Genomic DNA, 21,388 nt, shown 5'->3' with positions numbered 1-21,388 from the left:
ATTTATTCAACTTTCATCCTTCAGCCTTGCAACCTCCCTGCATTATTAGTGAAATAGCAGAGGAAACGACATAAGGCAACACCCATTATACATTGGATAATACAGTACTTTTAGACTTTGAATGTAACTTAAAATTTCATCCTTTAAACTGATACAAATCCTATAATCTACACTCTAGCCCCCTTCCTCTGGGTGCCTCCATTGTTGTGATGTAAAACTGCTAACCCATGAAGTCGGGGTAAACTGATGTGGCCTCAGTGTACAAGTAGGAATTTTGACTTTTAGTGTCGTTTCATTTTGCATTTTATAGAGGGAAGTTTATTTTTTTGTTCCGAGTTGTCTGGAATTCAGCACGAGTCCCTGGAGATATTTTCTATGGTGGAGAAGTAGCTATAAAGGAATACACCACCCAGTAGCAAACACTCACCACATGTAGCCTTGAAAGTAAAAGGTTTGCGGTTTCAGCCGTCATTTACAGAGCAAAGCAGCTTCTATTGATCTTTTTGCCCGTCCTGAACACTGGCAACTGTTGAGCTTCTCTGTAATGGTCGTGAACCCAGGCTTTTCAAAGTGTTAATGCACCATGAAGGATGAAACTACCTTTTTTTCACAACAATTCTATTGGGGAGTGTTTGATGGCCAAAAGATACATTTTTGAGAGTGTTGCCTTAAATCACATAGAAAAGCTTGTACCCTGAGAACATCTCATCCTTGTCAGCCTCTTTTGTGGCTTTTCTTTCCTCTTCCCACCTTCTATAAATTGAGAGTGCGGTGCTGCGTAGAAAAGTAAAAGGCACAACTCACCGTCATACTCCATTTGTTACAAATCACCCATAGATAATCACTATGTCTGTTTCTAGCTATTTTGGAGTGCGAAACACCGTTGCAGGATCCTGGTCATTTCCTGGAGCTGCTGGCCAGCTCCCAGGCCCGTCGTCTGGACGACCAACGAGCCAGCCTGAGCCATTTTCCTGGCTTACGTCTCAGCACCTCCAACCCGCCTCGTACACCCACCACCTCCAGCACAGATCAAGTCCACCAAACACGTAATAAAACACTGTCCATTTATCTTATATCCTTCAGAATCTATATTCAGAATACAACTGATGATATTTTCTCCTTCCAGCCCCAGTCTCCAGTACAGAGGCCCGTCACACACCCTCCCTTTACAGTCGCCTCGAGGCAAGTGATGAGCAGCCAGAGGGGGATGATGTCTTCTTCGACATGTTGGTGAAGTGCCAGGTGAGCAAAGTAAAACCAGTACTTTGAATCTTTTTTGGGTTTTCCACAATGCAGGTTTGGATTCTATTAACTCTTTGTTTTAATGGTCTGTAATTAGAATAATTTTCCTAAAATTTCTCGAGGTATCCTGGAAAGAACTACAAAGTCTTTTATTAAAAATGATGAGTCTTCGAAGAGCTGATCCATGAAAAGCCAAACAAATCTAAATTTAGTTAATTTATTTATAGAACTATAATTCTCCATCTGTGTTGAACTGTAGGCTTCTTTGTGGACATATTTTACATTTGTGCATCTTGATATGACCTGCTGGCAACCAACTAAAAGAATCTAAATGCCAGACACTAGCAATTCTTTGGATAAAATAAAAATAAAATAAAAGATGGACCTACATTCTTTTGTGCCACTTCAAAGCAACCTGTACATTTCAGAGGCTGAAGTAACAATCTTGATGCATTGTTTTATGTCTTACCTGATCATCAATCAGTTTCCTTTGTGTGTTTTCATTCAGTTAACATTGGTTGCAAGAAGGTCAACAAAAATAACTGAGTGTGCCACTGCTATATGATGACAAAGTAGTTGGGCAGTTCCAGATAAGCAACGCAGAGTGTTAATTCAGGCTGAGTGTAATTCATGACTCGCTGTAGTGTCACATTGACACATGCTGTGATAATCTCATGAGCTCAAGCAGCAAAGTCTACAGAGCCAGGTGCCGCAACTGCTCCTTTGTGACTGCAGAAGCTCAGTGCATGATGGGAAACAATTAGCTTTACCCTGAGCCAAGTGTTAATTTGCTCTGAAGCCTAGTCCTTACATACATAGGTATTTTTGTAAGCAGAGTTTTAGGGAAAAAATACCTTTGTCCATACAACACACCTTAACATGCATATTCCCATGGCCATTCAAGTACACTGGGCATGTGTGTGCCTTTGTAAGCAGGATGCAGATTGTATACTCAGCTTAGTTACAGAAAATACAATCAACAGGGCAGAGAAGCATGATGGCTGCTGACAAGTTATCCAAGAAGATTCTGTAAGGAAAACATTGTAAGCAGCCATTTCTACCTCTCTTTTCATCATTGTATTATCAATGTCCATTTGCATCTTTCTAAATATAACATCCAGTCCGTCACTGTGCAATCGCAAAAACCTCAATATAACAACATATACTTGGAGTTAACATCTGCCCATGATCCTAATTCTGCATCCGGTTGTTTCCAAAGATGTCCATTTCTGCCCATCCACATGTAAACACTGAAATATTCCAGAAGCTATTAACATGTCTACCGAAGACCAAACCGCAGAGACAAAGCTATGTTTGAAGAAATACCTGTGTACATATGGACAGGGCCTGAGGTTTGATCAAGATTCTGTTTCCTGTTCTATCAAATGCATTTTAATTCAATAGCTTTTGTTGCCATAATTTTGACTATTGCGGTTTATTCTCCACACAAATAAGTAGAACTACTTCCTTCTAAATATCTTCAACATCTCACAGACCTCTTTTAATAAAAACCTTCCTTCAACTGCCACAGGTGGCTTCTCGTGCCAAACTGTGAACTGCTCTTGATAAGCATCAGTTAATACAACTGTACTGGCTCTTGTCAATGTTTTAGGGCTCCCGACTAAATGACCAGAGGTGTGCTGCTCCATCTTCTGCAAAAAAAGGAACAACTGTTCCCGACGAGGATTTTTTCAGTCTCATCCTGCGTTCTCAGTCCAACAGGATGGAGGAGCAGCGAGTTCTGCCACCTGGCGTCACACAATCCAAACCGGACTGACCCCATGAGGGATCTTTTTCTCTTATCATCTCAGGATAACAGATGAAGTATCCAAGCTTCCTTTTTCATGAAGTTTTTTTTTTTTTTGTAACCCACATTACTCTTGATTCCTGCCTTTCTGGATTGTCTTGACAACGTTCCTGTAAGACTGCCAAGAATACGAGGGACACTACAAGCAATCCAAGTACAGAACTGGTCATTGTGAAATCATTGGAAGGTTAGGTTTTTCAAGACTTATGGACTTGTTTCTAAGATGTGACGGCATCTCTGGGTAGTCTCTTTTTTTTTGGTGGTGCCCTCTGCTGTCTGTTTTAGACCTGTTGTCGTCTGACTACTCTGGAGGCTTCAAGCCACTCAAACTGTGGGTTGTGGTGGACAACAGCTAAAGCGAAGGGAAATTCTGCATTATGATGATGGACATAAAAGACATTATATGAACCCAACTCTGAAGAAAATTAAGTCAATTGGAACATTGCACGGCTGTTCTGCCCACTTGCAATATTTCAGAGCTGTACGTGTTGGTTTGAATTGATCTCAGACCTCTCCAACAATAACTCGGAGAGTCAACGGACAAACCTCTGGGGAAATAAAGGCCAACATCCACCTTAACTCTTGCACTGGTGACTAGTGGAGTCATTATAGATTCTGCTTCCTGATATTGCTTTTGAGGACTCAAAGGTGGTCTGTTTTACACTTTGAAAGGTTTTACAAGTGGAGTTGTTATTGCCATCAACTGAAATGGGATTATTTTTTTGTTTTTACAAGATTTTACAGGGAATTAAATAGTGAAAGAAAAGAAAAGAAATGTTGTTATAGCTTTTATATTGATACCTTCTCTGACAGTGGAGAAATAAAATCTCATGAATTTAAATCACATCTTTATTTCACCATGATTCATTATCTTCTGTGTACAACATGAGGTCCTTCTACGTGACACACTTTGGAGAACAATAATTTCAAATTTCATGCCACAACCTTTTTTCTTCCATTGACATATCAATATAAATAAGAATATTTACAAAGTGTTTTCTGCATCAGTGCGTCATATTGAGAACGGGGCTTAAAGGGCAGTTCACCCCAAAATCACAATATTATCCCCTTACCTGTGGTTCCATTACTCACCTAGATTGTTTTGGTGTGAATTGCAGAGTTTTGGAGACAACAGCTGTAGAGATGTCTGCTTTCTCTTACATTTAATGGCACTCTGCTTGTGGTTCTTCAAGACCCAGAAAAAAAATACATATGAAAAAGCAGCATTGTTTCTTTTTCAGAAGTCATGACCCGGTTTGTGCTTTTGACAGTGTGGGATGTAAACATTAATGGTGTCCTCCTCTGCCGAGTAGGCAGATCCATTTAGTGCAGTGGTGTCAAACTGATCCAGTAAAGGGCTGTGTGGCTGCAGGTTTTCATTCCAACCAAGCAAGAACACACCTGATCCAAATCAGGTGTGTTTCATTCCAACCAAGCAAGAACGCACCTGATTTGGATCAGGTGTGTTCTTGCTTGGTTGGAATGAAAACCTGCAGCCACACGGCCCTTTACTGGATCAGTTTGACACCACTGATTTAGTGGGTTTAGCTTAGGTTTAGTAGAAAGAAAACGGTTCCAAAATGAAACCACTCACAATAATAAATCTGTGGATTACCTTAATTAATTGGGTCATGATCTCTAGAAAGAGACAATACTGTGGAGTTTTTCCAAATATTTTTTGGAGCTATGAGCAACATGAGTGCAATCTTGCCTCATGATATGTGAGAACAGGCAGACGTCTCTACAAGAGATATCTCCCAACTCCCACAAATACAATCCAGATGGTTGAGAGCACCACAGGTAAAAGGAAAATTATTGCTTTGGATTTTTAGGTGAACTATCCCTTTAAGTATCTAAGTTACTCTATTTGAGCCCTTCATGTCTACTGAGGTTCAGTCCTTTCAGCACAACAAAACTTAAAATCACCTGAGCAAACCTGGGGCCCTTTTGATAAAGACAATCAACTGAGTCTAACAGTATAAAGTGCACATTAATTGTTGGTTATAGTTTATAAAGTATAGTCTTTGGGTATTTTCACATCAAACACCTGCTATGCCTCTGAAGTCAGCCTCTCTTGATGCTTCCTGAACCTGAAAGAAAAATGTCTCAGCTTAGATTCTATCAGAGAGGTTATGTCTACTTACTACACTGAATATTAAAAAGTGATTTGACACTTGAAGTTTCATTTTAATTAATGCTAATAAGGGGCGCCCAAAATTGTTGATGTCACATAGAAAGCGACTGCCAGGACTGATCTTCAACTCCCAGCAGGACATTTACCAAGCAGTGTGATGCATTGAACCTACCTATTGATGCAATGGTCAAAGAAGCAGCTGTTCTCGTCGAGTCTGTACACCCCAGAGTTTGGCAGATCTTTACACTCGGACAAGAACTTCTGCAGCTCTGATGTGGGGGTTCCACTCTGCTGCTGCTGCTGCTTAGTGATGAAAGTCAGAAAACAGTTTACACCAAGTGTTGCATAGTTTGCTGTAACAGTGAAACTTTAACCAGTGGTGGAAAGTAGTGTATATTCAAGTACTTAAGTACAATTTTGAGGTACACTTTGTGCAACTGTATACTTCTACTCCACTACAAATGATCAAATCATCAGTTGTGAAGGAGGTACTCCGATCGCTTACCTAACTACAAAATAACAACCCAGTATTACATACTCAAGTTACAAGTAACAGTCTTGCATTCAAATATTTAAGAAAAAGTACAAAAGTATTTGCGTCCAAAAAACTCTTACTACTCACAATGCAGAATGACCAGAATAACGTATGTTATATTACTAAAGCACCATCACTGATGTATCTACATGCAGCTGGTAAAGGCAGAGATATTTTTATAGCTCCAAATCATTGGATCATATCCATCATTTTATATTTCTGATTTATATCCATCCAAAACTGCAAAATAAATATTACTCCAGTATTCTAGTCAGATAAATGTAGTAATGTAAAAGTATAATATTTTTCTCTGAAATTAAGTGTAATAAAAAAAGAGTAGCAGAAATTGTATTGTAGGTAGAGCAGTAAACAGTTACTTTCAGATGCAAAATATTGTTCTGCACTACATTTATTTCATAACTTTAGTTATTAGTTACTTTGAGATTAAAATGTATTATTATATGTTAAGATAAGACTTTACTGATTCCAGGGATGGAACATCACACGCTATTCATCAGTGGAATCACAGTGTGTGAACACATTCATGTAATATAACTGTAATCAAATATTGTAATATGGATTACTCTGAAATGGGCCATTCTGCTGGATGAGTATTCCTACTTTTGGTATTTAAAGTTCAGTTTGATGTTAAACTTGAAACAATATTTCTGCACTGTTGTATTGAGTTCCTTCACTAAAATAAATTTTTGATACCACACTGTGATTCATATACTCTACCACATGTAGAAGTTTTGCATTCAAAACCTTACTTATGTAAAAGTCTGTCAGTGTTATCATATAAATGTAGTGGAATAAATAGTTCAATATTCTCCTCTGAGATGTAAAGGAGTACAAGTATGAAGTTGCATAAAATGGAAATACAAGTTTCTCAAATTTGTACTCACATGCAGTACTTAAGTAAATGAACTGCTTTTACTTGAGGAAAGATCTGAGTACTTCTTTCTTGACTGCTCTCATCTCAAAAACCAGCAGATGCATCAACCCTTAAAACTGGCGAAGGAAAAGAAAACAATAAAGGATGATGGTTACAAATATTTGAAAGAAGCCAACATCACCTTGATGGTGTCGTAGGTGTCGGTGATGATGGTGATGAAGAGGCTGAGGATCATGTAGATGAAGAGCGACACAAAGGTGTAGAGGTAGACCCTGCTGAAAGTCCACACCAGGCTGCTCTTTTGCTTCATGTTCTTAAAGGTGGGGAACATGTCGTCTCCGTTGATCAGAGAGAACAGACATTCTGACACCGTGTTCAAGGTCCGAAACTAGAGAGCGGAAAGAGGTTAGTTTCTTCTGTCCATTACAATTAACAACTGAAACTAGCAGCATTTATGTTTTATTCTGGTTTGGCTTTTGTAAATATCGAGCAGACTTCTCTTTTGTATTGTGTAAACACTCCTCACCTTCTCATGATATGGGCCGAGGACAATCCAGCCACAAAAACAGTAACTCAGGTAGATGATTCCAGCACAGCAGATGAAGCGGATTACATTCGGGAAAGCTGCCCGGAGTGTCAAGATGAGAATCTGAAAAACAGCCACAAAACAGGGGTGAAAAATGATCACTGGAGAATGGAGTTCCATCTAACCAAATTTCCTGTAATTTGGTGCAATCATCTTAAATAGACCTAAAAACCTAACAATTTTCAGACAAAGATGTTATCATGTACTGCCAAGGTTTAATGTGGCACTGAGTCATTATAGTTTATGGTCCGGTGGGAGTTTTATACACCAAACGATGTGTTGTTTCCTTGGCTCACCTGCCAAGGGGACCGGTAGATGAAAGAATCTACCGGCCAAGTAAATTTTTTACCGGCCAAATAATAAATTGCCTCTTTTTGTTGCATATACATCTGTTTCAATACTTTTCATGGAGATAACAGTATTATATAACAATACATGCTTAGAAAAGAGGCCAAAGTATTATTTAGAAATACATTTCAATATTATTAATTAAATGTCATAACATTGCAAATTGAAAACTTGAACAGTGCAAAACTTTGACAAAGGAAACACTCATTAATTAACTATCAGGCTCTGTAATAGACTTTTCAGTGGCGACTGTACCATAATAACATTTACACTGAATTTGATAGACCCGTGGTTTTACACGTTTTGTGACGTGACAACTGTTCTCATATTAAGCCACTTGATTATCAAACTGAAACCTAATTGAAGGAAGTCGTATAGAAATTATGCGCAACTTAAGTACAACTTCCCTCAGCTCATGAGTTAGAGGTGTCGTCATTGCTGCACTCGAATCACAGTCACTGCGCCAAACTTTTAAAGAGCGGTGACGCGCACGCTACGTTGCTTCTGAGGGAAACTATTTTCTACAGCGGTGACGTCGGGGAGCTACTTCAGTGCGACACACAACAAATAGCCGGTTTAGCACTAACGTTTGCTACCGTCATAATTTATCACTTTACAGCTACTACAATGTTTTGCTATATCATGCATAATGTACTGCAAGACCACGACCATCGGGACAAACATTTACCCGCCCCGTGGCATGTATCCCTCCAAAATTAAGTCGCCAGGGAAATATTTAGTCGCATTTGGCGCGTGGTGACCGCTAGTTTACAGCCCTGGTTGTTTCAGTGACAAAATCCCCCCTCAAAAACGGAGATTGAAGTCTACTTACTAGAACTGGATGATGCTGTGCACTTGATTTGTTAACGTTTTTCAAAGCGTTGTGGGAGAGCAAATTCCCATGGCACCTCCCAACCTGCTGTGTTAAACCTAATTAACCTACTGTTAAATTAAATTGCTTTGGAATGCATTTACATCTAATACCTTTCGTATAGGTTTTTTTTTCTGGTTTTATAACAAGTGTAATGTGGTCTTTTATGTTGGATCTGCATCAAACTGTACCAGCCACCTAAATATGCCTGACTTTAAAATATATACATGTATTATTCCATAAGAAATCAACAAAAAAGGCTTGCAATCTTAAAGATAGTGAGAAAAAAGTGACTGGATCTGTCCCTTTACCCAGATCTGCATCGAACTAGAAGAGTGGATCAGTGCATCTCTAATAGAAATTAATGAGCATGTACTGTGTTTGATGACTGGTCTTACATTATACTTTCTAAAATAGCCCATGTAGCGGATGACCCCAATCCAGACAAACATGGTGCCTGTCCCGAGGAAGATGCTGCACACATCATAACTTGTGAGGACCTGAAACGACAAAAACAGTAGAGGTTTAAAGAAAAATGGGACTGAAATCATTGTAATTTAGATATTTTTTTTACTAAATGAACATGGCTCAACCCTGAGTCACACTGGAAAAGTTAATTACCTTTGTCTGAATCTCAATCTTGAGAATTGAGCCAATGATGGTCAGTGTGTCACTAACGATGATCAGGATATACCAACCATTCACAAACTCTGACTTGTCCGACCAGGGGACGTCTTTACTGAGGCGGTTCTTGCAGTAGTGTTTGTACTCCTGGTTCCAACAGAGGGAAATTGACTTAAGTTGAAAAGGACTTGATATGATGAATATACAGGGTTGTATTGAACACATAAGAGTAAGCAATCCACACAACAAGCAAAATAAAAGGAGAGGAACAAGAACAGAAAAAGTGCCAGTTCCATTTCCTGTGACTTCATACTTCAACTCCACAACAATTCAGAGGCAAGTATTGTTTTTCAACAACTTGCTCTATACCTTCCACAGGGTGCTCGAGGGTTCATGGGAGTTTGCCCAACCAGTCCACATGTGTTTTGTGGACTTGGAGAAGGCAATCGACCGTGTCCCTTGTGGCATTCTGTGGGAGGTGCTCCGGGAGTATGGGGTCGGGGGCCCTCTGCTAAGGGCTGTGCGGTCCCTGTATGACCAGAGCAGGAGCTTGGTTCGCATTGCCGGCAGTAAGTCAGACCTGTTCCCGTTGCATGTTGGACTCCGGCAGGGCTGCACTTCGTCACCGGTTCTGTTCATTATTTTTATGGACAGAATTTCTAGGCGCAGCCACGGGCCGGAGGGGGTCTGGTTCGGGAGCCACTGGATTTCATCTCTGCTTTTTACAGAGGATGTTGTCTTGTTGGCTCCTTTGAGCCAGGACCTCCAGCATGTCCTGGGGCTGTTTGCAGCCAACTGTGAGGTAGCTGGGATGAGAATCAGCACCTCCAAGTCCAAGCCATGGTTCTCGACCGGAAAAAGGTGGCTTGCTCCCTACAGGTTGGGGGAAAGCTCCTGCCTAAAGGTGAGGAGTTTATGTATCTTGGGGTCTTGTTCACGAGTGAGGGAAGGACGGATCGCGCGATTGACAGGCGGATCGGTGCAGCGGCCGCAGTAATGCGGTCGTTGTAATTGTCTGTCTTGGTGAAGAGAGAGCTGAGCCAAAAGGTGAAGTTCTCGATGTACCGGTCAATCTACATTACTACCCTCACCTATGGTCACGAGCTTTGGGTCATGACCAAAAGAATAAGATCCCGGAAACAAGCGGCCGAAATGAGTTTTCTCCGCAGGGTGGCGGGGCTCTCCCTTAGAGATAGGGTGAGGAGCTCTGTCACCAAGGAGGAGCTTGGAGTAGAGCCGCTGCTCCTCCACATCGAGAAGAGCCAGCTGAGGTGGCTCGGGCATCTGTATCGGATGCCTTCCTCGGGAGGTATGCCTGGCATGCCCTGCCGAGAGGAGACCCGGAGGAGGACCCAGGACACGCTGGAGTGACTATGTCACTCGGCTGGCCTGGAAACGCCTTGGGATCCTCCCGGAAGAGCTGGAGGAAGAGTCCGGGGAGAGGCAAGTCTGGGTGTCCCTGCTCAGACAGCTGCCCCGGCGACCCGGCCCAGGATAAGCGGAAGAAGATGGATGGATGGATGGTCGCAAGCCACAAGTATTCCTATAACTATACTATAAAGTTTTTGACATTGACTTTCCCCAGTTTTGTGAATAGAGTACTACAATGATTAGATATGTATCAGACAATCATACTTTTATTACTAGAATACAACAGAAATGCTTGCAGTGTTAATTATGAGTTGAGTTTCCTTACAAACAGCAGCCTGATCCCTTTGATCACGGAGCGTGTGCAGAGGCTGAAGGAGGTGAGGCACGTGATGATGATGAGGCAGTCAAACAGCACAGTCAGGTTTATGTTTCTGGCAGCTGAGAGAACACAGAAACCAAAAGTAGTCACAAACGAGCGGGACGCGCTTTAATAAATCGCAGGAATCCTGGCCATAAGCTTAAAGCAACACAGATGATTCCTTTGTACGACACCGAACACTTACAGGCTCCGGTTACTTTCCAGTCTCTGCATTCATTGATGTCCACGTCATTTTCCAGGTCGATCTTTATCCGGCCGCTGTGAGCCTTGTTGTTGAAAGTGATCTGTGAACCACACAGTAGAGGAAACTTAAGTTCTGTATTTGAGTACACATTTGAGGTACTTCTACTTTACTTAAGTCCTTTCTTTTCATGACACTTTCTACTTCTACTCCACTACAATATACCGCTAAGTATATACTTTCTAACACTAGGGATCTCTCAATCAGAATAAAACACATGCGTAGCACAGAATCATAAGATTTGTCGTCTTCATTACTCAGCTCAGCTTTTTCCTTCGTAGGTGAGGCATTTTATTCTTTTCATTCACGTTCAGTTTAGTCTCATTTGGAAACTTCCTTCCTCATTCTCCTCGTTATCATCTATTTTTTCCCAGGAATTTAGAGTGAAAGGCGATCAAATGAAACACAATGTTACCTTGAACAAAATTATGGATTTCTTTGGGTTTGAACATTGTAGGAAACACTGGTGATAATAGAAGTACATATCTCGAGGAAATCTATGATAAGTACTTTAGGTACTTCATTAATGCATCTGATACTTCCTCCACAACTGTAACCAGAGAGCTGTGTTTATTGGAGGAAAGCACTACATCCCTACAGCCAAACCCCATAGCAAAACATTTACTTGGCAGAGCGTAAAGACAGATAACATTTAACTATGTAAATGTGTGCAAACAACACACATTTACTTTTAGACTGCTCTGATTTGTGTCCTTAAATAGCTTCATTAAATAAACTCAGGGCTGACTCAAGAGTCTGTTATTTCTAATTTTTAACTCCTGTCTGCGCTCTGTGAACCGCTGCATGTCACAAGACATCATTGTCAACGTTAAGGCAGCAAAGAAGTGTTCAGATGTGACATAATGCTGCTTTTTAAAGACTAAGTCTGGTGTGATCCGCTCGTGTTTACTCAGCCTTGAAGACGAGTCAAGTGACGTACAGTTACATTGAAGTCGTAGCAGTCTGGCAGCTCTCGATGTCTCACTGTCTGTAAATTTATGGCCTTCAGGACAAATGTGATTTTGACTGAAAGCATCCTGGAAGACAGAGCATTCAGGCACATTAAGTGATGAGTTATTGCTTTCATTTACAAAAAACCGAGAGTGGAGAGAGATTTATGTACAAACCTTTTGAAATGAATTTCAAAATCTGACAGTGAGTCCCGCAATGTTGGCTGATACATCGGATATATTTCACGGCAGTCTGTTAGAAACAAGCCACAACAGGAAGAAAGAGACAGTGAAAGACATGTCAAATGTTTGCAAAATAAAAACTTTGGTTATTATTCTCTTTCCTAGCTTAAACACAACCATGCAGACATACCAGTGTCCACCTGGGCATCAATTTCAAAGGTCTCACTTCCTGGGAAGATGGTACCGTTCCTGTAAAACTCCTGACACACTGACAGGGGGGTGTAGAAAGTGCCATTTTTCTCATATGCGTGATTGCCTACTGTGATGTTGTGCAGGTGTCCATACTGGAAATGAATCATTAAAATCTCAGGTCAAATAAAGTCAGGTTTGTTGTTTAGTGACAGGGACTTTCTGAGAAGAGCAGCTGCAGCAGATCTATGCAGTCGGTATAGTCAAAACAAAATGACGGATACAGACGACTTGAACAAAGTCCAGTCTTGTGACGAAAAACATCTTATCATGGGAACTTGTTCAACTTTATTGCAATACAAGCTTTAAGAGCTATAAAAGACCGACACTGACTTGCAGCAAAACAAAAGTGAAATGGACTTTCTTTACTTCTTTTCTTTTTCAAAAAAAGTTTAGTTTACAAATTTGTAAATCTAGTTAGGGCTGCACGTTCAACATGTCAAAGCTACAAGTATTGCAATAGGATATGATTCATAGCGGAAATGCATCACAGTCTGCTTTTTCACTGAAAGAACTATTAAAATCATGATGATCTTCAAACAGACTGTTTTATTTTTCTCAACTTTTGGACTTGTCCTTTAACTGAACCTGTGTTTTTGAGACGTTTACAAAGGTATTTGGTAATCTATTTGAACCCTCCCCCCATACAGCAATCTTTTGTGTTGTTAAAGTGTTATTCTTTATCCAACAGTCCAATTTAGTGCAAGCAGCAAGATGCTGAATTAGAGATTTTTCACAATTTGTCAACCTGGAACCTTTTAAAAAAAATTATACTCTGAGTATTCAGCATTTTTAGTTTATGTTGACAGACAAATGTTGTCGCTCCCGTTGCACAAGGGGCGTTTATATACATTTTATCTTTATCAAAAAATTGCAGCTTCTTGAGATTTGGATATTGCACTTGGCCATTTTGTGATTATATTCTGATTACCTGTGCAGCCCTAAATCTAATCTAAAGATATTCTGTGTCACATGATCAACATGAACAAGCCTTTCATGGCAGTAAGGAAGGAAGTAAAATGAATAAAATACAATGATAGTTCAGTTACCTCTCGAATGATGTAATCGATGTGATCATAAACATCAGCCTGTCTGTAAACGGCGTACGTATCCATGCCTCCATCCACATAACCTTTCAGGAAGAGGTGCTTGAATGCCATCAGATTTTCCTCCTTAAACGTGACAACCATCTGGTTGCTCAGCCCAAAAGACACTAACTGAGATGAGGGGTAAAAGATTATTAGTTACCAGAATGGCGGAACAACACAATAAACACCTGTTGAGGTCACATCTGGGATGACTACCTGGATAGTTATAATGGCAATTTTGATGATCTGCAGGAAGAGTTTCCAAGGTTTACGGCCGCGAGCGTGGTACTTCTCACAGGGGTTCATGAAGTAATATTTAATCTTCCTTCTGAGACACTCCACATTGTCCAGATCCTCCATATGTTGGTGGTCTTCTGCCCATGGAGCGGGGCTGATTGCCTCATACACATCATACAAGTCACTGGACTCCTCCATGTCTACATTGCAATACAAATTGGCATTACAACATTACTGAGATCAATGACAGTAAGAAAAATGCAACGTTATTAAACACTTTATTTTAATGTTGACATGTCTGTACTTGTAAACTTAAAATAACAATGTGTAGCCTTCAGTCGACTTTACAACCAACTGACCAGACGGAAGGCTTTAGGTTACATGAACAGTTGTAAAGTGTGATGAAAAAAAATCACTGAGCAGTAAATTATCTCTTTCTGAAGCTTACAATGTTTTTTATTTTCAAGATCTGGTGGTATTAAAGCATCAATCTATCAAGTAGGGCTGTCACAATGTCATATTTTCACTTGACGATTAGCGTGGCCAAACAAACTTTCGCTATCAGTATTGTCGCAATATCTGTAGAAATTTGAAAAGAAAATTTGACCAATCTAATCCATCTTTAACTTTGTTTACTGTTTGTTTTGTCTCTTTTTTGGCAAGTAAATCACCCCCCAAATAATACCAGTGTTAGGAGGTCGAGAGACAGTCTGTGACCATAACTGTAAAAAAAAAAGAAAAGAAAAAGTGAACAAGAAGTACTTTAAAATTTGTGAAAATGCAACCAGAGAAACTCATCGACAAAAGATGCAGAAGGTCAGACACCTTAACTGTATTATTCAGATAATATTTTCATAAGTATATCATTAACATGTTATCAATGTCATTGTTAATATCCTGTTATCATGAATATTGTTATATTGCAACACCCCTAATATCAAGACATGTCTACAATGAATATTTAAAACTATGTCAATACTCAGTTTCTGCAGAATTCATACACTGGTGCCAGCTGTACTTTCTCACTCTCTCTTCTCCCTGACAGCGAGCTGACACTGTGTTTAAAGGCCTGATCTAAATTCTTAAATTGGATATTTACTGTTTTCACTACAGCCTTTCAGCTGTTCTCTGCTATTAGCTGGCACTGAAAACGTTACTGAATATTGTTTTACAAGGAAATGGCTTGAAGTGAAAAATGGGAGCATCATGACAACACTTTATAGGTCTTCAACATATGCGATTATGTGCAATCTAATGGGAATCAAATAAGCTCAGAGTGGATATAAACATTTGCATAATGGCACATCAGAATCAGTTAAGCTGTTTGTTTTTCGGTGAAAGCTATTTTCATCACATTTTAACTCATCTTGCTTTTAAAAAAAGTGGCGTGGGCATGCCCCCAGTGTGTCCAGTGTAAATGACACCTATGGTTGAACAGAATCCACTCACTATTATGTAATCAAATACACTTATGTTGAGAAGGGCGACCTCAAAAAGTTTGAATAAATACTGAATAGAATCAACAATTGAAAGATTCACTGCAGGACTGTTGTACTAGTTTACTCCAGACTGTTCATCTGTACCTGATCTACCTTTACCTAGCGTTACTGTCAGGAAATGTTACAGGTTATCCTTCCGCGTCTTATTTCATTTAAAAATAATAATAATAAAAAAAAAAAAATAACTTTGCACAGGGTCAACATGAAAATCTTATAAGCTGTAGATCTATTTTCACTCTCACAGCAGATGAGTGACTCTTCGGTGACTGAGGAGGAAGAAATAGAGTCAGGTGTACCTGAACTTTGTTGAATAATAGACAGCAGCTCACAGTCTGAAACCTGAGTAGCCTCCATTGCGGGGAACTATCAAATATTAATCATTTGTCGTGTTAAAGTCGACAATATAACCTCTCTATACTGAGAGTGAGCAGGAATGACATGACATATATATAACATTAGCTAGTGGCTGCTTACCAGTGTCCCGTACAAGGTTAATCAACGTCTAATTGAATCCACCTGTCGTCTGTGTGGCACGCGCGTTGTCTCCAGATTTCTTGGTCTAATTAAAATTCATAACTTCCATCCGTCGCTGTTTTACCAAGGAAACCTCTGCTGAAGTGTCGATTGGACTTCCGTGAGTGTGCGCTGTCTTGTGACCGCACTCCTCAATCTGTCATGTTTCAGGTAACTTCAACGATAATGTGACGACATGTCGCTGCTAGGCTCTGATTGGCTGAGGGATCTGTCAGTTAATGTTTGCTTCACAACTGTTACCCCTAGCAACCAAACAGTCCCATTGATGAGCCAAGAAGTAGAGTTATGGAGAGGATTTCAAGCTAACTGCTGTAGTTTAACCACCGGTAAACTTTATTTATTAATCTATAAACCGCCGTTGTAAATCCCGCGAGAAATGCGGATGCCACACGTTACGTTGTACAGATTTAGTAAATAAACTGTATCCCTAACTTTGTCGTTACGGTTATCCCTGCTGGTTAGCATGTGTGCTAATTTCTTCAAAGTTAACCTTAGCTAACTATGCTCTCTGAAGCTAACTCTATTCTGAAGCTTACTGATAGCAAACAAACAGCTGATTAAAAGGTAGTTAGATATATTGTATTGTAATATATGTTAACCATTCTGTTATGTTAATGTAACGTTAAATGTCGTTTCTACTGTGCCTCATCCATAACGTTGGTCAGTAGTGGATAGGAACTAGCTAGTAGGCTTGCTGCACTTGTGTGCAATATATTCATTTCTAAATTAATTTGCCTAATATTTTATAAATTAGTAAAAACAGATAAGGTAAGGTCCCCAGAGCACTGTCTGAAGCTAGAAAGGTGGCAGGGTCCGCCACATGCAAACAAAGTATAACAGTATGAAATTGTCTTGTCCTTTAAGGTCAGTTTGTTTATTCAGTCTAATTAGTCATGAAAACATAGTTTGTTAATTTAGTTTGTTGAGGCAGAAAAAGAAATCTTGTAAACGAAATAAGGCAATTTACAAAAAAAAGAAAGATCAATAGAAAAAATTGAAAAGCGAAGCTCAAACTGAATGAACTAGAAGGAAGAGATAAACAAAAAAGACAGCGATGCTTATACTTATGTGTCTTCTGCAATTATATTCCTATCCTCCACAAGATGGCGCCACCTACATTGATAAATATGTGTCAGGCACTCTGGATAGACACTGCTCTGCCACTTTGTACAACACAAATAGAAATTCTTTTAAGTATGTAGTTTGTATGTTGCATTGTATTTTTTTTAATGAATTTGTACATAAACTTTCTCCCTCTCAATAGTGACACTACCCTAAGAGCAAGGATGCCGCCAAAAAGGCGAAAAAGTGCAAGAAGCAGCGCAGGTAGTGAGGGGAGAGGTAAAGGTAAAGATAAAGGTGAGTGTCTGACACAAAAGTGTTAATACGTGTGTGTGGAGAGACAAAGTAAATAAAATTGACTGTTACTTCACCTGCACATGTGGAGAAGCCTGGTAATTGTTTTTACTTATTTATGAACCCATCGTAAACTATGATGCAGAAGAGACAATAAACAAAACGTTTAATTCCTTAAGAATTTATTCTGAGCTTAGCACGTTCACATTCATGTCAACTTGTTATTATAGCCAAACAACTGCAGTAAAACTGATGGTTAATGTGAGTTAAATTTGTCCATACTCGCCATAGATGCAACATTTTAAAGGTTACCAACACGTTTGTATTAATATTCTGCAGGTCCCATGGCAGTTTTTTAAACTAAATCTTGACTTGTTCATCTTTAAATCCAGTAAACTAAAGCAATTTAAGCCTTAACTGTAGTTTCATACATGTTGAACTTAGCTTGGCAATGAGTCCATTTGTCTTTGATTACCTTATTTTATTTGATAGGACATGTATTCAGACTTGTCTTAGATAATGAAGGATAGCTAAATCACAGAAACTGTCATTCTTTGAAGTGTGGATGTAACACACATATCTGAAACTAATAATCAGACATGTCTTTGAGGACTTGGAGAGACGGTATGCACTCTTCTGATGTGATCTTGAGTGTACTGTTGCATAGCCTTTGGACATGCTGTCTAGTCAGCTGTGGTTCCCCATTGTCATGGTCTGGTTTACTGTCAACATACCAGCCCTGGGAACATGCTTTTGGTCGAATGCAGGTCACCAACAGTGGATCTTTTTACTTTCGATTAGGTCATTTTCTGTTTCTGAGTTAAAAGTACATTTATCCAGAAATTTCCAGCTTAGACATGCAGGCAAGATTTACATTGATCTAGCTTACACTGTGACCTTCACTAGCAACAGTGTCTTAAATGTAGTGTTTTACCTTGCGGGGACCTTTTTTTAAAAAAACTATATCTTGGCCCAATGACACAAATATAATTGCTGCTACTTAATGTTTTTTTAAAGACATAGATGAAATAAGTAATGGGTAATCTTATGAGCTAATAAACACCATTTAGGCTTTAATTCCTCACTAGTATTAAAAGAAAAGAAAGCAGACAGCCATAATTACAATGTACTGTGGTATAGTATAAATATCTTGCAGTTTGCAGGCGAAAATGCTTCCTTTGAGTGAATTATGCAAGAGGAAACAAATTAAAAATAACTCGTCAGCGTAGCCGACAAATGCAGTTTAATTGCATTCTTTAGGGTTGTGGAACATTGCACATCACACTTTCTTTGTCTCTCAAGCAAATATTTCCCATGGATACAAATGCCATAGTTGACACATAACTCTGTGAAATGAGGGGTGTGAGTTTCCACTACAATGATTTGGCGTGAGGCCTAAGTGGTGTGAGTGGGAAAGGTTGACACACCCAGCTGGGAAGTGGTTACTTAAGCTGTACTTTAGCATTCCTGGCGTCCCCGCAGCAACCTTGTGGAAAGACTTTGAAGAGAGAGGCCAAGAGCAGGATGAAAACTGTCATTATGCAGGGCCCTGTTTACTGTAGTGTGCCCTGGTCTTAGCCTGGCCTTAGATATGGAGGAGTCTACTGGGATTGTTTATTAAGAAAAAAAAACTTTGTCGTGGTGATGGTGCAGCACTGCAGTTTTATATAGGAACAGTCATTGTAAGATGTCTGTAACTGAGCAGCCTTGAATCCATGCATTATTGATCCGCCTCTCGCATGGCAGTAAAGGAGAAAATACAGCAGCATTCCCTCAACAAGGACATTGCATACAGGCTATTCACTAGGATTGCATTTCATCCTGTGATATTGTAGGGTGGTCCACCCCGCAGGGAGGGGCAGGTAGAGGATCAGAGGGGTTGTTGTGCGTTTGATCGCAAAAGAAGGGGCAAGAATCTGTGTCAGAGTCCGTAGGCAATGGCGACTTTTAAGCCTCTCTATTGTGTGAATATCACTTGACAAGAGAGGTTTAGGCACGTAGCTATTGCATCTACATCTGCATTCCTGCCCACCGTGCTCTTTTCAACACTGTCTCATCTATTTCTACAACAATTTCTGCTTCCTGCAGTGCAGTCCTGTCTGTCATGTCCCACTCTTTGATCCCTGTAGTACAGACAGTGTAATTCCTTTTGTTCTTTACAGTGTTCAGTATCTGCAAACCAATTATTAGCACTGTCTGGTGTTTTTTGTTTTTAAATCTCTTGGTTTTTCTCCATTCATCATCAACTGTCAGATACGAAAAACACAGATTATATAGATTTGATTTAATCATGAATAAACAATCTATATTTTTGTTTTCACAGCTCCATTTTGCCACCACCAGCTGTGAAAAGTTATTTACGTGAATGACACATATGATATTTGCATATTTCATTTCAGGAAGCTGTTTTTTAGATGCACCGATGATGACAGCAATTTGTTTTGTACAGTCTGCAGGAGAGACGGAACACATAGCTCATTAGTTCATTGTCAGCACCTTACAGAAGCAGATCTACTGATGTCTCCCAAAAACACCTTGACTTATGACTTTTGATTTATTCTTAAAGGGTAACCTCACCAATTTCACACATTAAATTGTGTATACAGGACTTGTAGCTCCAGGGAAAGCTGAATAATTTTCTTTTTTCAAGTGACTTCACTGCACGCAGCTTCTCTTGAGCCACAAAAGACTTTGCAGTCCTTTTTTTTCACATCTGCTTTAGTATTCCCCAAGACTTGTTAACACACTTTAATGTGTACCCTTAAAGATTGAAATTTTATGGGGCCCTATACCTGCAGATTATCTGATGTGTATCTGATAACAAGTGTAATTATTATATAAATGTGGAAGACTTCCCCTGTGCTGATTTTGTAAGACCAAAACATCTCTAGCACCAATGATAACAAATGGTATTTTAGCTTGAAAAGTCACCCATTTGTCAAAAAAAAATGTTTAGCCCAAACACTAATAAAATCCCAAATACCCATTATTCTTATTGTGTGCTCCAGCTAATTTGAGTCTATAATCTTCTCTGTCTATCATCTTTCTCATCTATGTTGATTGTGAACTCTCTCACCAAGATCACCCTGAAGATATCTTCCCTCTGGTCCTGACATCAACCACCCAGGAGCTCTTCGGCTGTACTGCCGATGAGGACGTCACAAAGGAGAGCCCTTACAAGCTGCTGCAAAAAGATGACATAATGCAGGACATTAAGAGAAGAGCCACAGTGTCAGATTTCTGCCCCATGAAGAAAATTCTGCTGGTGAGGCTGATCCATTGTTGTAGAGATCACTGAGACAATACCCCCAAGACACTGAGATGATAGACAGACCCCAAGTTTAAGGCTGTGGGAACAGACTAGTAACCAATTTAACCTCAATTCCCCCTTTGTCTGTGGTCTATATGGTTACCGTGGCTCTTTTATTTATTAATTAATTTAATTGTTTATTCCTATTACAAAAGATAAAGGTGGTACATACACACGCACACGCGCAGATATGTTCTAGGCCATATTTTGGGCGCTATCACGATTCAAGCCTAGATGAATTTAGTCCTTTCATTTTTGTCTTTGACATTCAAGTAAGACACAAAGGTTTTGGTGGGTCAGTAAACCTTCAATGTTTACATTACCTTAAGAAATAAGTACATAACCTTTTACATTTCAACAAACACCAACATGAGGAGCTGCTGATTTTATGAATACCCACTCAAAGGCAAAATATAGCAATTCAAGTCATCTGCTCGAAATGTTTATATTTTGTCATATCGCAATATATATTGCAGAAAAAAATATTGCAATGTCAGAATCGTGCAGAGCTAACATATAGACATGCATACAATGATAGATTTATCCACACATACAATAAAGAAACATACATACATCACACATTCACCACTCTTACTTTATGCATTCATGCCCCCTCTACCACAGCACATTAGTCTAATGAGACCAGAGAGCCCCCTCAGAGGCCTATACCCACTAAGCTGTTTTACGTCCTAAGTAATGTCAGCTTTCTCATTTGGGAAACAGCCAAGGCCTGGGTGTGTGACTGTGGTTGATCTTCCTCTTTGTTTCTAAATTCAACAACTTCAGTCTTTACGTCTGAAATCCCTGCTTCACTCTGGTGTCCACTGTCTCGTCCAATTTACAACTGCACAGAGTTTCCTTGTGGTTGCCAGAATCAATTCAATTAAACCACATTCATTATTTCCAAAGAAGTTCCGTCTGAATGTGATGAATTCCAAATTCCTTTGTC

General features: G+C 39.6%; 3 protein-coding genes across 10 annotated transcripts in view; 2 read left to right on the top strand and 1 right to left on the bottom strand.

Annotated features, from left to right (window-relative positions):
* Nucleotides 1–3,890, top strand: part of LOC115591720 (G-protein-signaling modulator 2-like) — a 22,291-nt gene extending 18,401 nt beyond the window's left edge. For all 4 annotated transcript variants that reach the window (XM_030433954.1, XM_030433953.1, XM_030433952.1 and 1 more), the window contains exons 13-15: nucleotides 861–1,046; nucleotides 1,127–1,242; nucleotides 2,855–3,890. In XM_030433954.1, the coding sequence (XP_030289814.1) occupies nucleotides 861–1,046; nucleotides 1,127–1,242; nucleotides 2,855–3,019 (467 nt within the window). In that variant the 3' untranslated portion in view covers nucleotides 3,020–3,890. The remainder of the gene's footprint in view (nucleotides 1–860; nucleotides 1,047–1,126; nucleotides 1,243–2,854) is intronic.
* Nucleotides 3,885–15,906, bottom strand: mcoln3b (mucolipin TRP cation channel 3b). 3 transcript variants are annotated; one of them, XM_030433957.1, is made up of 15 exons: nucleotides 15,714–15,906; nucleotides 13,720–13,940; nucleotides 13,465–13,632; nucleotides 12,357–12,510; nucleotides 12,161–12,236; nucleotides 11,974–12,070; nucleotides 10,977–11,076; nucleotides 10,739–10,851; nucleotides 9,040–9,189; nucleotides 8,817–8,918; nucleotides 7,140–7,262; nucleotides 6,795–7,001; nucleotides 5,356–5,486; nucleotides 4,497–5,139; nucleotides 3,885–4,415 (listed from the first exon to the last, which is right to left on the bottom strand). In XM_030433957.1, exons 2-14 carry the CDS (start codon nucleotides 13,936–13,938, stop codon nucleotides 5,100–5,102), a joined length of 1,680 nt encoding a protein of 559 aa, XP_030289817.1. In that variant the 5' UTR covers nucleotides 13,939–13,940; nucleotides 15,714–15,906; the 3' UTR covers nucleotides 3,885–4,415; nucleotides 4,497–5,099. The 3 variants fall into 3 exon arrangements, with proteins under 3 accessions (XP_030289817.1, XP_030289815.1, XP_030289816.1); XM_030433955.1 differs by lacking the exon at nucleotides 15,714–15,906 and adding an exon at nucleotides 15,536–15,689; XM_030433956.1 differs by lacking the exon at nucleotides 15,714–15,906 and adding an exon at nucleotides 15,536–15,686 and having other exon boundaries at nucleotides 5,356–5,483.
* dnai3 (dynein axonemal intermediate chain 3) overlaps nucleotides 15,822–21,388 on the top strand; it is a 23,116-nt gene continuing 17,549 nt past the window's right edge. Inside the window, exons 1-3 of one of the 3 annotated variants that reach the window (XM_030433950.1) lie at nucleotides 15,822–15,923; nucleotides 17,038–17,132; nucleotides 20,210–20,394. In XM_030433950.1, coding sequence (XP_030289810.1) covers nucleotides 17,060–17,132; nucleotides 20,210–20,394 — 258 coding nt within the window. In that variant the 5' untranslated portion in view covers nucleotides 15,822–15,923; nucleotides 17,038–17,059. Of the gene's footprint in view, nucleotides 15,924–16,008; nucleotides 16,100–16,188; nucleotides 16,338–17,037; nucleotides 17,133–20,209; nucleotides 20,395–21,388 lie in introns of those variants that run through there. The other 2 variants (XM_030433948.1, XM_030433949.1) reach the window with 2 other exon arrangements.

The sequence above is a fragment of the Sparus aurata genome, chromosome 11 (assembly GCF_900880675.1).
Source record: "Sparus aurata chromosome 11, fSpaAur1.1, whole genome shotgun sequence".
Taxonomy (NCBI): domain Eukaryota; kingdom Metazoa; phylum Chordata; class Actinopteri; order Spariformes; family Sparidae; genus Sparus; species Sparus aurata.
The sequence above is the reverse complement of the archived record's forward strand: the minus strand, read 5'-3'. Positions and strand labels throughout refer to the sequence as shown.